This window comes from Cupressus sempervirens, chromosome 11 (genome assembly GCF_028749045.1).
Source record: "Cupressus sempervirens isolate cs-2001-9-10 chromosome 11, ASM2874904v1, whole genome shotgun sequence".
Lineage (NCBI taxonomy): Eukaryota > Viridiplantae > Streptophyta > Pinopsida > Cupressales > Cupressaceae > Cupressus > Cupressus sempervirens.
The window spans coordinates 302,776,340-302,795,056 of record NC_143128.1 but is presented as its reverse complement, the minus strand read 5'-3'; the positions used below and the strand labels follow the sequence as shown (position 1 = coordinate 302,795,056).

Genomic DNA, 18,717 nt, shown 5'->3' with positions numbered 1-18,717 from the left:
AGGTGTGGTTGTTTGACCCTACATTATGGAAGCATAATCTTTGTCATTACCACTATAATTATGTTAAATGTATTGTTTGAGAACTCAGACTGTCTGATGATCCAAGATCAATGGTTGAGGTTTAATTTCGGCCAACATTTCTTGAAGAAAGAAAAATTGTCGAGGTAGTCACCAGAATGTTGACACGTATCAAGGTAAGTTGTCTACAAAGTACAGTGTACCCAGAAAGAATTAAATTCCATGTTAGTGATAGCGACATTCTCTTGCTAGTATGCTACCACTAACCACACACCACTTCCCAAATTGTATAGCCAATTTTTGATAGTTTTTTATTGATAGTTACCAATACCATTGCAGTTTAGTTTATCTATAACTATATATAATAAGTCAAAAGATATCTTATTATTATTACCAATACAAAATGAACAAAGCCCAGATGATTGAAATGATAAAAATTAATTACATGTAGATTATAGAAAAAAATTACATCTGCATTCTACTAGTGGCTCACCTACAATTGGATTGTCCACAGGCTCAATGAATGAATACTTTACTGCCTAATCAAATTTAAATTTCCTGGCCATCTCCCATTGATAATCAATTTTTTCTTTTGATTTTCCTCTCCCTTTAGTGTTACTATTAATTGCTTCATCCTGGTAATGGTTATTTACTGGATATTCTTCTTCAAGGTCATCTTCATTAGAGATATCAGGTTCTACAACTCCGTCACTAGATTTATTAGGCTCCCCAATTTTTTGAATCGACTCCTGTGTAGGTTGAGATTGTATAGATCCTCTGATGATGTACCTTCCTTACTTTGACCAAAACTGTTGCGTCTACCCCCACCAAAGTATGAAGATATATTTTTGAATTTCGTTGGCCTCTCTTGGACATCTCCACCTTCATTAGTCCTACTCCTCTTCCTATTTAAATTTAACTATGACATCTCCATCAAATTAAGGTTGCAATAAAATACTATGGACTCATAGTCATAGTCGTTCCAGTTCTCTACTGATCACAATACTATGAAGAAGGCTCATTCTTTCGGCATGTTTCAATAAAGAAACTCATATATCTTAAATAGACAACTACAAATAAACTATTTTCATTTTGGCGAATGGGCTGACCGTTACATATGAGAAGAGCTAATATTTGGTGAACCCCAAATAATTTCAAGTAATCGATTGGGCGAATAGGGAAAGAATTTGGGACCCAATTGTGTGTGATGCATGGCGAATTGGGTCCTAGGACAAATAAAAATTTCACATAGGAAAATGGGAATTTGGCGAATGATGATCATCGAAAGAGACACTCAATTAATTTTGTGGCAAATAAGAGTAAACATTAAAGAGAAACATGGGTGTAGAAACCGAATACCAAACCAAAACTACGTAATAATAGTGGTGAATGTTTTGACCACTAAATGAGTATTTTATAAAATCTGGGCAAACTGGTCAACTAGTATACAATGTTTTTTTTTGCCAATTTTGTATAGCTTGATTGGGACATATTTGCTAATTGGCGAATAATTGCCACTAAAAAAATCCCTATTAAGCACAAGGATTGGAAATCACCCATAACTATTGGAGTTAGGAGTGGTCACCTTATAGGTTTTAGTTTGATACTCCTAAGGCACTCGTGAGCATCACTAATCCCAGATATCTTGGAGAGCTATGGCATAGGAGTATGGGCCATATTCACCATGGAGCACCCAAATTGCTTCGTGAGACCATGATAGGTGTTCCAGAGGTGAGCACAAAGCATAGTGATGTATGCAAAGGATGCATGTTGGGGAAGTTTGCAAAAGCATCTTTTCCAAGAAGTGATACCAGATCTGAAGGTGTTCTTGATTTAGTACTTCATATGTATGGGGATTGATGTCAACAAAATCTCTCAAAGGATATGAGTACTATGTTACTTTTATCAATGATTTCTCTAGAAAGACTTGGATATAGTTCTTGAAGACCAAGGATGAGGTTTTCAGTTGATTCCAAGAGTTTAAGGTTCTAGTGGGGAACTAAAAAAGAAGGAAGATAAATGTTCTTTAGTCAGACAATGAAGATGAATACAAAGGAAAGTACTTCTAGGAGTTTTGTACCAAGGAAGGAATCAAGAGGGAGTGAATAGTTCCTCACAATCCACAATAGAATGGAGTTTTTGAGAGGAACAACCATTCTACATTGGAGGTGAAAAGAACCATGCTACATGATCAAGATATGCCCCACTACCTATGGAAAAAGTTGTGTAGTATAGCAATCTACATTTAGAATAGTGTTCCACACAAGGTACTAGGAAGGATGACACTAGAGGAAGCTTTCACAGGTAAGAAGCCTGACATTAGCCATTTAAAAATATTTGGAAGTTTGGCATATTTTCATATTCCCTATGATACACTACGACAATTAGAGTTACATCAAGTTGTCTGAGAATCCAACGTTCATGATAGGTCTAAACATATAGACATCAGATATCACTTCATTAGAGATTGTGTACAATGGGAGATTGTTCAGCTATAGTACATACCTACAAAGGAGCAGGTAGCAGACATTCTAACAAAGGAATTGGGGAAGGCGAAATTCATCTTCTTCAAAGATAAGTTAGGTGTCATGCATAATATTTTTCTTGCTATGAGGGAGTGTTAGTTTTTGATATTTTGGACAATTGTTTGTCCATGTGTGATTAATTGTAAACTAGAAACTTCTTGGTTAGGAAATGCAACTTGAAACTTCTTGGTTGAGTTGTCTTGATCAAGAAGTAACTAGAAACCTCTTGGTTAAGTAGTATAAAAGGGGGTCAAGGGGGGCAATTGGAGAACAAAATAGTACAAAGAACAAAAAGAGTTCTAATAAGTATTTATAGTGTTAGCAAATGAGTTTAGAGTAATAGAAAACAATCTTGCAATGCTAGTAATGAGTTTGTAGTGATAGCAAATAGTCTTGCACTTTTAGCAAGGGCACAGTGATAGCATTGGTGATAGTAGTGGAGAATATCAATAGGAGAATTAGGAGGTTGTCTAAATTCTATCAGTGAAAGGCAAATAATTTTGTATCTCTTGATTTTTTGAAGTTAATATATTTTCCATCTATAGAACTAGTTTTTCCTTAGGGGTTTTTCTAGGGATGATTTGTCCAAAAAAATTGTGTTCTCTATGTTCTGAATTTCTTTCCGTATTTTTATTGGTGAAGTTGTAGTTGTGTTATTTTTTGATATTAGCTGTGAATTTGTTTCCTGTAGTTTAATAATCATTCACAATAGGATATTAATAATCAGTGACTACAACAATTTTAATTTTCATAGTTGGAAAGTTTTCCTAAATAAACATTGCATACATAATGCCAAAAATCATATAGTTGGAGAAAAGAATATAAACCATTTTATAATTGTGATATTTAATGTGCATTTGTAAACCATACTCCCTATTTACCATTATTTAAAATTAAGCTATATATCTATCCAATACCTTTTCTCCAAAAATATTACAATAAATAAATTTCTCAATAATAGGATATGATAAGAAAATTCATAACAAAATCTTCTATATTAAAATACTACAACTGATAATAATGTCATTCAAAATATAACTCACGAATTCAAACCCAAGACCTCCCACATGAGAGGCTCACAAGTTATCATTGTGTTGTAAGCTCTTGCCTATGCTTCATGTACATTGTTGAACAATAATAGATTTTTATTTATTTTTTGTTATGTAAGAAGTTACATTATTTTAACACTATATCGTAGTGAGAAAATATCAAATATCAAACAAATATCTTAATTATCAATGGTTAGAAAAATGTACCGACTTCAAAATATATTTTATAAATTAGTAATCTTATAAATACCACCAAAATTTTAATTTAAGATCTATAACTATCACACTCTTCTTCTTAATTAAGAAGATAATATAATTTCTTAATAAATAGTATATAATAAAGAAATTAATAAAAAATATTATTTATTTAAAATATTTTAAATAATAACAATATAATTGAAATTATAAATCTTACACCAAATACACATAAATTGTATATTTTGAAATAAGGACTAAAACCTTTTTGTATAAGTTATATGCTATGTGCATTTTAAATCCGTTTTACAAGAGAACCACCTAATTTAAATATTATAAATAATTAAAAAGAGCCAAATAGGAAATAAAGACCGACATTATCATAAAATCTCTAAATCAGAGTTGGCTCATTCTAGTGATTCTATAAAGCCCATCGAATTTAGATGTCCGTCCATGCCGGTAGCAATGTTATTCCATTTTCATTATGTGCCTTGGCCTGCTAGATTAGGCTCTTACAGAACTACGAAGAAGCCAGGAAACCGTAGCCCGCAAAAGGCAAGTGCTATCCGGCCACTGGTGAGAACATATTTCATTTCTTGTTTTTTGCTCGGCCAATAAATTATATTTTGATCATTTGTGTATGGGCTTAGTTTTAATAGATTTTAGATGTATTATAGATCTGAACATTCTTAGCACAAATGTTTGAGTGATTGGGATTTTATTTGGAAAATGTGGATTTCCCCTGCTTTTAATTCCCTCCTTTATTTTAGGACAGTCGCGATAGTAAAATATGAAAATGTTTTTCAATTTTTGGAATTAGGCAGTCTGGTGGTGTAATTTTAGTCTTTTATATAATCCATACTTCGGTTATAGCCAAGCAATCGCTTTTCTTATCTTAATCTGGCTGCTGTAACACCAAATTCAAACCCGAAACCCTGAAAGGAACAAAGAAGATCACTGCCATCTTCTTCTTTCTAGGACCAGCAACATGACTAGTGGGATCCCCAAAATTATCATCAAATTGTTCTTACATGGACCACCCTCTCAAGCTCTTCGTTCCCCTACCACCATATCTTATAGATCGAGAATATGGGTAAAATACAATGAGTTTGAATAACTCCAATTGTTTGTGGTAACTGTTATTGTATAGATCATGGCTATAATTTATGTCTTAAAAATAAGAAACAATGCTAAGTTTTAAAAGGAGGAGATAAATTAGGGCAGGGGCCTTAGCTCGGTTGGCTAAATCTTCCCTATTGCAGGGGGTTGGTCACGGATTCTAGTCTCCCCCGTCCTCGTGGTACCGGTGGGCGTGTCGCGCCAGTGCTACCGGTCACGTTAAAAAGTTTACCAGGCGCACTGCAGTTTATAGGGGGGCCGTGTTGCACCGATTCCTGCAGTCTGAAAAAAAAAGGAGGAGATAAATCAAGAAGAAAATCATCCTATTTATAAAGAAACTCAAAGATTTGATTCTATCAAAGGGAGTTTTCTTATGGACTATTTATAATGATTTGCCAACAATATTATACCTCATATGTGCCTCACAAAAAATGCCAACAATATGATACCTCATATGTGCCTCACAGAAAATTGATTGAGAAAAAAACCCTTTTATTATGCTTAAATAGAGTGATTTCAAACACTATCTCAAGTCATGTTGACTTCTCTCACTAATGTCTTTTAAGTTATTTTGTCTAATGATTTTCTAGGTTCTATTGTAGTTTTAGTTTTGTATTGTTTATATTGTATAGCAGAAGGCCTATAATTTAGGCCAGAATTATGTTTGTAGGATGGATTTTATAATATTTATAATTCCTTTTTAGTGTATAACATCTAGTGAAGGCATGTTATTAGTATTATTTAGTTTTTTTTTTTTTGTATATTTTATTTCTAAATAGAATTATGTTGTAAATTTATTTGATCATTGAATATTGACAATTGAGAGTAAATGGAAGTTAAATTTGGATATAATACTTAGGATTCACATTTTATAATTTTTGAAGGAAATATATTGATGTTTGTGTATCTTTTCTAGGGATGGATGTTGACTTTTGCATGTGAAAAGTCATTTCAAGATTTTTTTTGATATGATGTAATTTGTTTCAAACATTTGTGTATTCTTTATGTGATAATAATTAGGATTATCTAAAAATGACATTTTATTAGTTTTACCTAATGAATTAATTTTTTCTTGGTAATTACAAAGATAAGAATTCTACTCTATATTCAAATCATCCAATCTACTAGATTTAGGATTTGGGTGCTACACTTTGACTTTTAAGAATTACAATTATTTGTTAGGCATGTAATTCTATGGGTCCCAACTATAATTTTTGTTTAGAAAATATTAAACAACACTAATTGAATTTTGATAGGGATAAATCAAGAAAATGGTCACAATGTTTTTGTAAGAAGCGATAAGATTGAGCAAGGAACAAGAAACAATCCAAGTAAGTTAAGTGTTAAACAATGTTACCATGAGATAAGCAAAATCCAAGAGCATACAACAAGATGGTTCAACAATGGAGACAAGGATTTATAAGGGGAAAGCAAAGAAAACCCCTTGTGAGTATTATGAATGAAGGCAAATGCCTAGAGAAGAGAGAGAGAGTGTGTGCTGGAGCAAAATAGCTCAATACAATAACATCAAAGTGATAAGAGTGTAGAAGAAAGAAGGAGGAGCATCTTTTATAAAGATATGAGAAAGGAGTTGCATGTGTAACTCCCATTTCTATGAATGCCACATTCATAATAGGTGTGTGCAAAGTGTCACAATCCTCTTAAGGAGGATAAACTAAATTCCTTAATAAAAGAATAAAAGAGAGTTGTCCTCACATGTGTACAATAGGACAAACTACATTTAGGGATCCTTGGAATATCCCAATTAATACATCCAAGGGAAGATTAACCTTTCTAACACCCCCCCCCCCCCCCCTTAATCTTTACTTGGGGAGTTTACATCAACGGGTTGTAAACCCAAATTTATACAATGGAATTGAAATCTCTCTTTAGAAAGTGGTTTGGTTAAAATATCAGCCACTTGATCTTCACCTTTACAATAAAGAAGAGCAATTTGCTTGTCTTCAACTTGTTCTCGAATGAAGTGATGTTGAAGTGAAATATGTTTGGTTCGTGCATGAAAAATTGGATTCTTTGCCAAGGCAATAGAACTTTGATTGTCACAATGTATAGGGGTAGGTGATTGTTGAGGTAGACCCAAATCGTCAAGAAGTCTTCTAATCCATAAAGCTTCCTTAGCTGCATTGGTACAACCTTTATATTTAGCTTCAGTTGAGCAAAGGGAAATAGAGTGTTCTTTTTTGCTTTTCCAAGAAATTGCACCTGAACCAACAAAGAAACAATAGCCACAAGTGGATTTCCCATCATTGGGATCTCCACCTAGATTGGAATCAGTATAGCCATGTAAAATAAATTCAGAATTGGCATCATAGAATAATCCCATATTAATAGTTCCTTTAATGTACCTTAAGATTCGTTTAGCAACTTTAAAATGAGTTTGTTGAGGTTTAGACATAAATCGAGAAACTAAACCAACACTATAAGCAATATTAGGTCTAGTAAGAGTTAAATAATTTAAACTTCCTACTAACTGTCTATACAAAGTTTCATCAACAAAAGGAGTATTCATATCAGCCATTAATTTAGTTCCTAATCACATGGAATTGAAACATGGTTAGAATCATTCATCTTAAATTTTTCTAAATGATCATGAGCATACTTACTTTGAGAAAGAAAGATACCCTTAGGAGTTTGGAAAATTTGCATACCTAAGAAGTAATGTAAGATACCTAAATCAGTCATCTGAAATTTTTGTTTAAGTTGAAACTTGATATCAGAAATCAACACATCTGAACTAGAAGTGAGAATTAGATCATCTACATAAACAATAACAATGATAATATCATCATTAGTATGTTTAATATACAAATTAGGATCATTCTTACTTCTAGAAAAACCTTGAGAAATAAAGAAAAAATTAATTTTAGAATACCATTCTCTAGGTGATTGTTTAAGACCATAAATAGATTTTTTCAATTTGCAAACCAGATTTTCATTACCTTTCTTAACAAATCTAGGAGGTTGAGCCATATAGATTTCTTCATATAAATCACCATTTAAGAAGGCACTTTTAACATCCATTTGATGAATGGGCCAATTCATTTTAGATGCTAAAGCAAGAACTAATTTGATAGTAGGCATTTTAGCAATAGGAGCAAAAGTTTCATTATAGTCTAATCCTTCAATTTGTGAGAATCCTCTAGCAACTAGTCTAGCCTTAAATTTACTAATTTCATTATTAGTATTCAATTTTGTTTTGTATAACCATTTACATGAAACTATATTCTTGCCATGAGGTAACTTGACTAAGTCCCAAGTTTGATTAGCAATTAAAGAATCATATTCCTCTTGCATTGCTTTTTGCCAATGAGGTTGAGAGTTAGCTTGATCAAAAGACTTAGGATCGTTAGAATTCATAATAGTAGTCATCAAAGCATAATTACAATAATTAATCCTTCTATGTTTAATTCCACCAAATCTAGAAATGTAGTCATCACCTTCATTGATTAAGTTTTGAGCCCATTTAGGTTTACGTTTAGTTGCAATGGAATTATCACTAGAGGAAGAATCATTAGCAATAAAAGCATCATTAGTAGCTACTTGAATATCATTACTTGTAGGAGCAGAAATAATAGGTGGTACTTGAGTTGAAGAGTTAAGAGGAGGAGTAGGGTTAAGAGAAGGAGGTTGGTCCTCCACTAGCACAATATTAGTGCCACTGAATTCTACATCATGTGTAGTAGAACAGTCATGGACTCCATTTTTTGCAATACAAACATCTCTAGCAACTTGAACTTTGTTAGTAGTGGAATCATAAACATGATAACCCTTAGTTTTTCATCATAACCAACAAACATATAAGGAGATGACTTAGCATCTAATTTATGCCTTTTTTGTTTAGGAATATGAACATAAGCAACAGATCCAAAAATCCGCAAATGATGTAAATTAGGTTTCCTACCAAACCAAGCCTCTTCTGGAGTAATATCCTTGAGAGCTTTGGTAGGAGTCCTATTAAGAATATAAGTTGGACAAAACATGGCTTCAGCCCAAAATTTATAATGCAGATTCTTAGCATGCAACATGCTTCTAGCCATTTCAACAATGGTCCGATGCTTTCTTTCCGCCACACCATTTTGATGTGGTGTATAAGGAATAGTAAGCTCGTGTTTAAGTCCACATGATTTCAAATAAGAGTGAAAAGAATTATTCACATATTCCTTTCCATTATCAGTTCTGAGAATTTTAAGTTTAAAACCAGATTGCCTTTCAACATATAACTGAAATTCAATGAATATATCAAGAACTTGATCCTTGCTATGCAAAAAATAGATCCAAGTTCATCTAAAAAATCATCAACAAAGGTAAGTGCATACCGAGAACCTTGGATGGAGTTATTCTCCATGGGGCCCAAAAGATCACTGTGGACAAGATGCAACTTATGAGTTGCCCACCATGATTTTCCACTTGGAAAGGGCTCCCTATGCATCTTACCACTCATACAACCTATGCAAGAAATCTTAGAAGGAATAATGTGAGGCAAGCCATCAACCATATTGTGTTTTTGCATGAAAGTAATATAATCCAAATTTAAATGGCCAAGTCTTTCATGCCATATATTGAAATCAATAGAAGTATGTAAAGAATATCATGAACTAGCAAATTCATGAGATTTAAATAAGTTTTCATTATCCATTTTAGCATGAGCAATCACTTGTTTAGTTTGAGGATCTATGACATAACATGTATCTTTATAGAATTCAACTTTATAGTCCTGACATAACTGTGAAACAGAAAGCAAATTAGTTTTCAAATCAGGTACATACAATACATCATGCAATTTACCATTAGGAATTGTTACATCACCTAAACCTTCAACTTTACAAGTCTAATTATTAGCTAACTGAATAGGAATGTTAGCAATATCAGGTTGTAGAGAATCAAAAATTTCTTTATGAGAAATTACATGTTGTGATGCACCACTGTTAACAATCCATTCTAAAGGTCTACAAAGATTAAAGCTATAAGTAAAAGCATGATGAGAATTAGAACCAGTAGAGTTACCTTTTTTATGATTTGATTCTTTATTATTGTTACTGTTGTTCATAGGTTTTTTATCATTTTTCTTTTTAAAACAGTTATTGACAACATGTCCATCTTTGCCACAATAAGAACAATGAGGTTTGGAATTGGAATTATTTCTTTGATTATCAGTATTACGATTTTTTATTATGATGATTGTTATTATTGTTATATTTCGCATGAAATTTATTGTTGGAATTATTTGAATTAGTATTATATTGTTTGTTGTTATTATTATTATTATTATTTGAACGAAAATTACTATTATTTGAATTTCAAGACATAAATGCATGTTCAGTTGATTTAAGGGTACCAAATTGAATTAGCTTAGCTTCTTCCTGTCTTAATAAAGTTTGAAAAATAACATAAGTTAACTGAGAAGTTAAAGTAGGAATAGCAAGTTGTGCATGAATATTAGTTATAAATTGTTGAAATTGTCTAGGAAGACACTTTTTAAGAATAAGATGAATTAAATGAATGTCCTCTAATTGAACACCTAAAGCAATAATTTGGCTTTTAAGAGAATCAAATTTTAACAGAAATTCATCCATACTCTTAAAATCTATATACCTGAGATCTTCAAGTTGATCCTGCAACTGTATTTTGCGGTATTCATCTCCACTATCATACTTGGTTTGCAAGATTGACTAGGCATCATGAGCTTTAGAACAGTGTGCAATTAACACATATAAATCTGGAATAATGGAAATACCAATTAAACCTAAAGCTTCTTCATTTTTAGTTTTCCAAGTATATTTTTCATCTTGGGTAGCCACTGAACCAGGTTCAAGAGAAGGATCAGTAGCTATCTTGAAGAGGTGTTTAAAACAAAAAATGAATGAGATATGAGTTTTCCAGGAATGATAATTAGAATAACTAAGTTTTATTTTTGGAAATAAGGTTGACATTTTTATGAATAAAAAATGTCCCCCCTAATAGAAATATGCCTTATACGTTAACTTGAATGAAAACAAAACGTGATGATGGAACTGAACAAAATAAAAGATATAATTCTGCAACAAAATGTTAGTACAAGGATAAAAATGAAAAAGAATCCCGCAGAAGCGTTATTAGAATGATTATAGCCTAAAAAAAAAATGAATCCAATTTTCTATATTTAGGATGATGATATTAATGATTCCTAATGAAAAAAAATGTAATATAGGATTTAAGTGTTTTGTATTGAAAAAGGATAGAGGAATCTAATTTTCTATAATTAAGATATAGAAAAAAAATGTATGAGTAAAAAACGTACATGTGTTACTTCATGCAAGGAAGAGAAATGATAGAAAATGTTACTATCGCAGCTGGAGCAGGTTTGACAGAGCATTTGGCAGTTGCATGGGCCTTCAACCTTTGACGTTTGGCAATTCCCATAGGGGCTTCTCCGCAACCTTGGAAGCCTATTTCTGAACTCAATGTTAGGTTCGATCTTGAGTACTACAAACCAGCCACCTCAGAGACCAGTGCAAACAAACTAAATCAAAGGCGTGGAAGGTAGGGGAACCAAGCACAAAGACACTCCAAGGAAGACGCTTTCGGTTGCAGGGGCTTTCTTTTACATAGCAGCCCTGGTTTCAGCGGGTCACGAGTTCAAATCCACTGCGGCTCCGAGCTTCGCAGACACGAGGAAAACGATTCCCCACACGCCGCCTACAACCACAACAAATCGTACTGCAAAAATAGCATGTAGTGCAAAGTATTGGGGAATGAGTGATCGGAAGGAGACCTAGCCGTGAATGGTCCCAGTTTCATCCAGCGTAGCAAAGGTTTTTGGGTCTCAGGCCTTGGAAGCTTATGGAAGGCGATCAGAAGAAACATCTCAGCAAGAATATACAAAGATAGCAAGGAAGGTGAAGAGAAAGATTAGAAATATATCGTGACTAATCACTATGAAAAAACAGAAAGATTTAAAACAAGAAAATCAATATAGAAAGTTCCTAAAAAGAACTAAAGAGAACTCGGCTACGAAGAAGGAAAAATTTATTGATATTTTCTTTCAAAAGATTTAAATTTCCAAAACAGATAATGTAAGATACATTCAAGATAAGATAGTTTAAGATATAGACTAAAATATATTTAAAAATACAAAAAAATTAGAGAATGTATTAAATTTTTTTTAAAATGAGTAGGAAATATATTAAATTTCTATAAAAAAATTAAACTTAATCTATTAAATGTCCTAAGGATTTTTAAAACACACTTAGGATTATTATTTCCTTAATATAATTGAAGGTAAGTTTTTTTTAATTAAATGATAAGAAGAATAAATCTATAAAAAATTTATTAAAAATTGCACAATTTTAAAATAAATAAGTGCTTTCTAATAAATGCTTCTTGTTTTGGCGGCATGCCCTCCAAAACAAGAGCAAAAAAAATTTAAATTTTTTGAACAGAAAACCCTTTGGCGGCAAGCCTTCCAAAGAGGGTTAGTAAAAAAAAATGATACAATAAAAAAAAATTGCACACAAAGGATGTTAGAATGAGAAGACAACCACAACACAAACTTCTTCTCTCAATAACGTCTCCAAATAAGTTGTGCTCCAATGAATGGCAACCTTCAACATAAAACTTAAAACAAGGATTAGATAGCCAAGCTCTGATACCATGTAAGAAACGATAAGATTGAGCAAGGAACAAGAAACAATCCAAGTAAGTTAAGTGTGAAACAATGTTACCATGAGATAAGCAAAATCCAAGAGCATACACCAAGATGGTTCAACAATGGAGACAAGGATTTATAAGGGGAAAGCAAAGAAAACCCCTTGTGAGTATTATGAATGAAGACAAATGCCTAGAGAAGAGAGAGAGAGAGTGCTGGAGCAAAATAGCTCAATACAATAACATCAAAGTGATAAGAGTGTAGAAGAAAGAAGGAGGAGCATCTTTTATAAAGAGATGAGAAAGGAGTTGCATGTGTAACTCCCATTTCTATGAATGCCACATTCATAATAGGTGTGTGCAAAGTGTCACAATCCTCTTAAGGAGGATAAACTAAATTCCTTAATAAAGGAATAAAAAAGAGTTGTCCTCACATGTGGAATAAAGGAAAAACAATGACATGTCCTCCACATGTGTACAATAGGACAAACTACATTTAGGGATCCTTGGAATATCCCAATTAATACATCCAAGGGAAGATTAACCTTTCTAATAGTTTTCAAAGTCATTCAATGTTCCAAATCTAATAAACATAGACCTCTTATGGACTATTCTAGATTTGGTGATCCTTTAGGACATAATGATTGATGTACTCAAAATCTTGTATGTCCTCCCCACCTCAAGAAAATAATAAAAAAACTTTATATCACTATCTTAACCCACCTTGACATGAGCCAATTGTAATTATGTTGTACATAATTTTTCTTGGAGATATTTCAAAATGTCAAGTAACCTAATGAAAAAGAACCCTACATTCTAAAATGATTTTCCCTTTCTTACCATTTGAAACATGCTTTTGATGTATTAGAAATTAGTCAAAAGATACGAGGTTGATCCCAGGTTACAATAGGCTAAAAATCAGCAAGTAGTCATTCAACATCAATTTAATCTACCCCTTTTCTAAACATCAAAAAATATTCTATCTACACAAAAAGATTATAATCTATCATAATAGAATAAAGTAAGTCCTAATAATAATATCCAAATATTGAAACCCAAAATGCTAGTAGTAGTAAATCCTAAAGATACTACTATACTTCCTAAAGTAAGTCCAGTTATACATATCAATCTCTCTAGGCAAATAGTACATAATAAACTAGAACATAACAAAATTTGGAAAGAAAAGATACAAGGGCTATATCTCCTCTTTATCTCCTTGGTCATCCTTCACCAACTTGTCTTGTTCTTCCTTTATAGATTTATCTAGCAAGGTAACTAGTCATCCATTAGGATTGTAGAGTCTCAATATCTTTTTTTGCCCTTTGTATCATCTTTGTTAACTTGTGAAAGATAAAGAGTTGTGGCCACATAATGCAACATCTTGGTTGTGTACTCTGAGCATTAATGTTGTGTTGGATTGCTACTATCAAGGGTATCAGGAATCTGGCATTAACTTCAGGTTAAGCTAGCTCGATCCAGTTAAAGTTGCACCATTTTTATTTTAGCTAGTATGCACCATTTTTATTTTCTTCCTATTGATAGGTTTGGTCTTAAAGCCATAGCTTGTATGCACCATTTTTATTTTCTTCCTCTTGGTAGGTTTAGTCTTTGTTTCTATGGGATCATAACTCACCTTAGTGTCATTTTTGGGTGGTGTACAAAATTTCTACATTTTAAATCTCTTGCTAGATCTCCTAGTATTGTTCTTGCTCCTACCAGTATCAGTGTCTGATTTTAGTAGACTTGTTTCTCTTTAAGACTATCTCAAGGCTCAAGTTAGTTGACATTGGAGGGTAGGTAATGGCTTAAGGGTTATCAAATTGAGATGGGTGGAGGGAAAGATGGAATTTGTACAATTTAAATATGAAGGATTGGTGGAGGATATAGTACAATTTCCCTTCCTTCATCTTTTTAAGAACATTATAAACAATATCCTCCATAGAATGCAAAATTATATGGTGGAAGGAAATTAAATCATGGTTCCTAAAATAACTTAGCATAGCAAAATGGTAGTAGTACAACACCTAAAAGTAGTCTTCAAGTGTAATTTAGCACATTATGGCATAGCATAGCACATCCCAATGTTCAAGAATATCTTCCCTAGAAAAGCCATAGATTATATTCTTCCTTAGGGTGGAAGAGTTTTTGCAGGCTCTACAACTATGAATTGTTTTCTCTAGTTCTTTCCCTCTAGAGAAAGACCACCCACTTTTTGTTGAAAAATAGAACTATGCAAAATGGTGACAGCAAATCACTAAAAAATATAGCTTTCAATATTTATATAAATCTGGCTGCACACAATGTGTTACAATTTCTTTCTATTTGTAGAGAGCTCTCAATGCCTCTATACTAGAAGAGGTCTCTAGATTGTTGATTGAAACAAATAGTTAACTTAACTATATTCCATCCACCTGGGTAGAAGGAAGCTTAGGAGGAAGTTGTGTATCTAATCTTGTTGATAGCATTGAAGTTGTAATCAACCATTTTCTGAAGAATAGGGAATGTGCCCAAGAAATCTTCTTAGTCAACAATAATCACTAGTTTAGTTGCATCTTGAGGTGGAGATATTCATTATTCCAACACCCTCCCTTAATTTTTGCTACTATAGACTGTATATGTGGGAGAAATTAGAGAAGAAATTCAAATAGAATAGATCCTAGCATTGAGCCTTGCTAGGTACCCATTCACAACATTAAAAAAATTGTTTCCCATTCTTTAGTGTTTTTCACCCAAAAAAGTGGTTTTGGCTTACCATAAACCCTTCAATAAACTTTTAGTTTTTTTTTTTTTTTGCCCTAAATAAATGCTTTTGGATTATCGCAGACCCTTCGATAAAATTTTAGGTTTTTCACTTGAACAAATGGTTTCAGATTACCACAAACCCTTTAATAAAATTTTAGGTTTTTCAGCTAAATAAATGGTTTCGAATTAGCACACACCATTCAATAGATTTGCCTAAAAAAGTGGTTTCGGATTACCACAAACCCTTCGAACTTCACAAAAATAGTGTTCCAATAATGAGGAAACTAGTTCTAAACTTTTCTCATGTAGAATAATATTGAATCCATATGAAAAACAATTCATCTACCAAGTCACATGGGTACCCAACCGCTATGCTTGCTAGTTCTCTACAAATATCTTTTAGAACATGATTCATCAATATAGTAAACAAAAGTATTTAGGGTTTCAAGTACTACCAATAATGCACCCCTTAAAAATGATCAAACACAATATGTTCTAAATCAATCTTCATCACTTTGTTGAGATATGTCAATCCAACAATCTTTCATTACATGACTAATTTTGCACCAACATAACCTTCATAGTTAAATAAACATTTTGTCATAGACCTTCACATCATGACAACATTCTTACCACACCATCTCACCTTTTATTGAAACATTTACATCAGGCATACATAGTGTGTTCACATATGCATGGACTAAAAAATACTATTTTTTTTAGCAGAAACTTTAAGTTAAACACCTCTTCAATGACAACTTCAATAGATTTTGTATGTATGGTGACTTCTTTTTGCATGAACAGACCTTTTTCCTTTTTTTAAAGTCAAACATCCGGAGACTTTACCTTCAAATAACACTCGATTGCATAGCTCAGAAAATATGATCACTTTAGACAATATTAGTGATAGTCTTCTTTATAGTGATTCTTCCTTGAATACCAAGAATCACACTCATAGATTTTCTTGATTCTCAGGCGATTGATAAACAATGGGCTGCAACACTCTTGGATAGTTGATTATCACATTTAAAAAAAAAAGAAAATATAGACAGTACAAAACATTCATTTAGACTTTTGATCTTTCCATTGCTACAATAGTCTCTATTTGTAGATAAATGAATTGTTGTACACTATCATATCGCAACTGTAAGAATAGAGATTCATACAAAAAGAAAAGTACATCACAAAGGCTTTGATACCATGTTGAAAAATATAACTATGAAAAATGGTGACAACAGATCAAAAAATATATAACTTTCAATATTCATATAGATCTGGCTCCACACAATGTGTTACAATTTCTGTCTATTTATAGAGAGCTCTCAATGCCTCTATACTAGCAAAGATCTCTAGATTGTTGATTGAAACAAATAGTTAACTATCTTCCATCCACCTGGGTAGCAGGAAGCTTAGGAGGAAGTTGTCTTTCCAATCTTGTTGACAGCACTGAAGTTGTAATCAACTGTTTGAATAGGGAACATGTCCAACAAATCTACTTAGTCAACAATAATCATTGAATAGAACACCAGTCCAGTTGCACCATGAGGTGGAAATATTCATTATTCCAACACTTCTGTTATAACCTCTTTGGTGATTTCAAAGGAGACCCCATTAGCACTTACCCTTCTCTTATGCCAAGAATCCACAATTTGCATGGAAACATGCTCATCAAACCCTTTAAAATTATATCTACTCACTTAAAATAATTTTTTTAAAAACTGGGTTTCCATTTAGAAGCATTGAATCAGTTTATACGAAAAAAATCAGTTTACAAATTAATTGATATAAAAATATGTTTGGATTCAGAAACCAGTGGTCGTATTAAATCCCCAGTTTGGATTCTTAGAAATAAAGATTTCTTTAATTTATAGAGTTAAAATATGATATCAGTACTCTTGGCTGTGTGTGTTTTCTGAACCTGTCGTTGTTATTTGTCTACTGAGAAGATTGAAACTTTGATAACGGCGAGGATGGAGAGTGGCAGGGAAGTGTGTGATCGATCATGGGCATATCTTCTACGAGATGTTCTTGCCCTAATTTTCAAGAAAACATCTTTTCAGGAGATTCACACAGTGGTGCCCGCAGTATGCAAGTCATGTAGGACGGTAGTCACGCAGCCGGACTACTGGCAAGAAATCGATATTAAGGAATGGTGTCATTGCTCCACGCCAGAAGCTGTGGAGAGAATGGTGGAGATGCTTGTCAAGAGAAGCCGAGGATCGATGCGAAAATTGTGTGTGTTTGAATTGGCCAATGAAGAAAACTTTGCCTTGATTTCTAACTATTCTCACAATCTTCAGGTACTCCGCATCCCCGGGTGTCAGGTGACTGATTCCATTGTTACCCAAACTGTCCCCAAATTGGTAAACCTGGCTTATTTGGACATCAGTTATTGTAACAAGATAACTTGTTCATCGTTGGTGTCCATTGGGAAACACTGCAAGTTCCTTACGCATCTTAGCAGATGTATGCGCGAACGCTACACCTTGCTGCGCCCTGAAGATCCCCAAGACGATGAAGCGTTTACAATTGCCAATAATATGCCTCGGTTGAAACGATTAGACTTGATTAACGGTCTACTGACAGATGCAGGCGTGGAAAAGCTTTTAACCATGTGTAAGGAGTTGGAACAGTTGGATATCCGCTGCTGTGGGAAAGTAGCAATGAAGGGTTCCCTTGCTGCTTGTTGCAGAAAATTGAAGGTTTTCTTAGAACCTGGGACTCCTACATCATTTTTGTGCTGGAGAGAACATAATCAGTCAATTGCTAGTGATGAATATATTTACCGCGATTACTCTCCTTATGGTTATTATCAAATTATCTATGAATTAAGAGATGGTGACTGGGGTCCTGGCAGAATAGAACGATTGTAGCAGATATTAGCCAACCTCTTGACGGTTTAATGTCTCAGCTATAAATCTCTCCCATTATCCTATAGCGTTTAGGATTGTCCTCATTTAATATTTCTTAATTTATCACTATACTCAGAGATTATCTTCAAGCAAATTTGTTAATGTCAAGTATCTTCGAATTATTCCGTGAATTTGACTGTTTCTGATTAATGTCAAAAGTCTGCAACTCTCTTTCAATCTGCTTCTATCTGGGATTCTGTCTTGGATTAAACATTGTTAATTTATCAGTCTACTTAATGTTTATCTTCAAGGTGGTTTGATTAATTAAATAGCTCTGCAAGTCTCTTTTAATCTGCTCTTATATTTTGGATTGTCTTATTTAATGTTTCTGAATTAATGAATCTATTCAAGGGTTATCCTGATGGTTTTTAAAATTAATCTGATAATAGCTTCTTGACTTGATGAATACTTCACCATCAGTGTAACTATTAACTAGTAATATATATTATATTTATATAATATATATAAAAATAGTTGAAAAATATCGAGACTTTAATTTTAAAATAAAATCTA

The 18,717-nt window shown here is 33.0% G+C and overlaps 1 protein-coding gene across 1 annotated transcript; it reads left to right on the top strand.

Moving 5' to 3' along the window:
• Window positions 1-11,688: 11,688 nt before the first annotated feature.
• LOC149529330 (F-box protein FBW2-like) lies at window positions 11,689-18,165 on the top strand. Its single transcript, XM_089808132.1, has 2 exons — window positions 11,689-11,802; window positions 17,239-18,165. Exons 1-2 carry the CDS (start codon window positions 11,689-11,691, stop codon window positions 18,163-18,165), a joined length of 1,041 nt encoding a protein of 346 aa, XP_089664258.1.
• The last annotated feature ends 552 nt before the right edge of the window (window positions 18,166-18,717 follow it).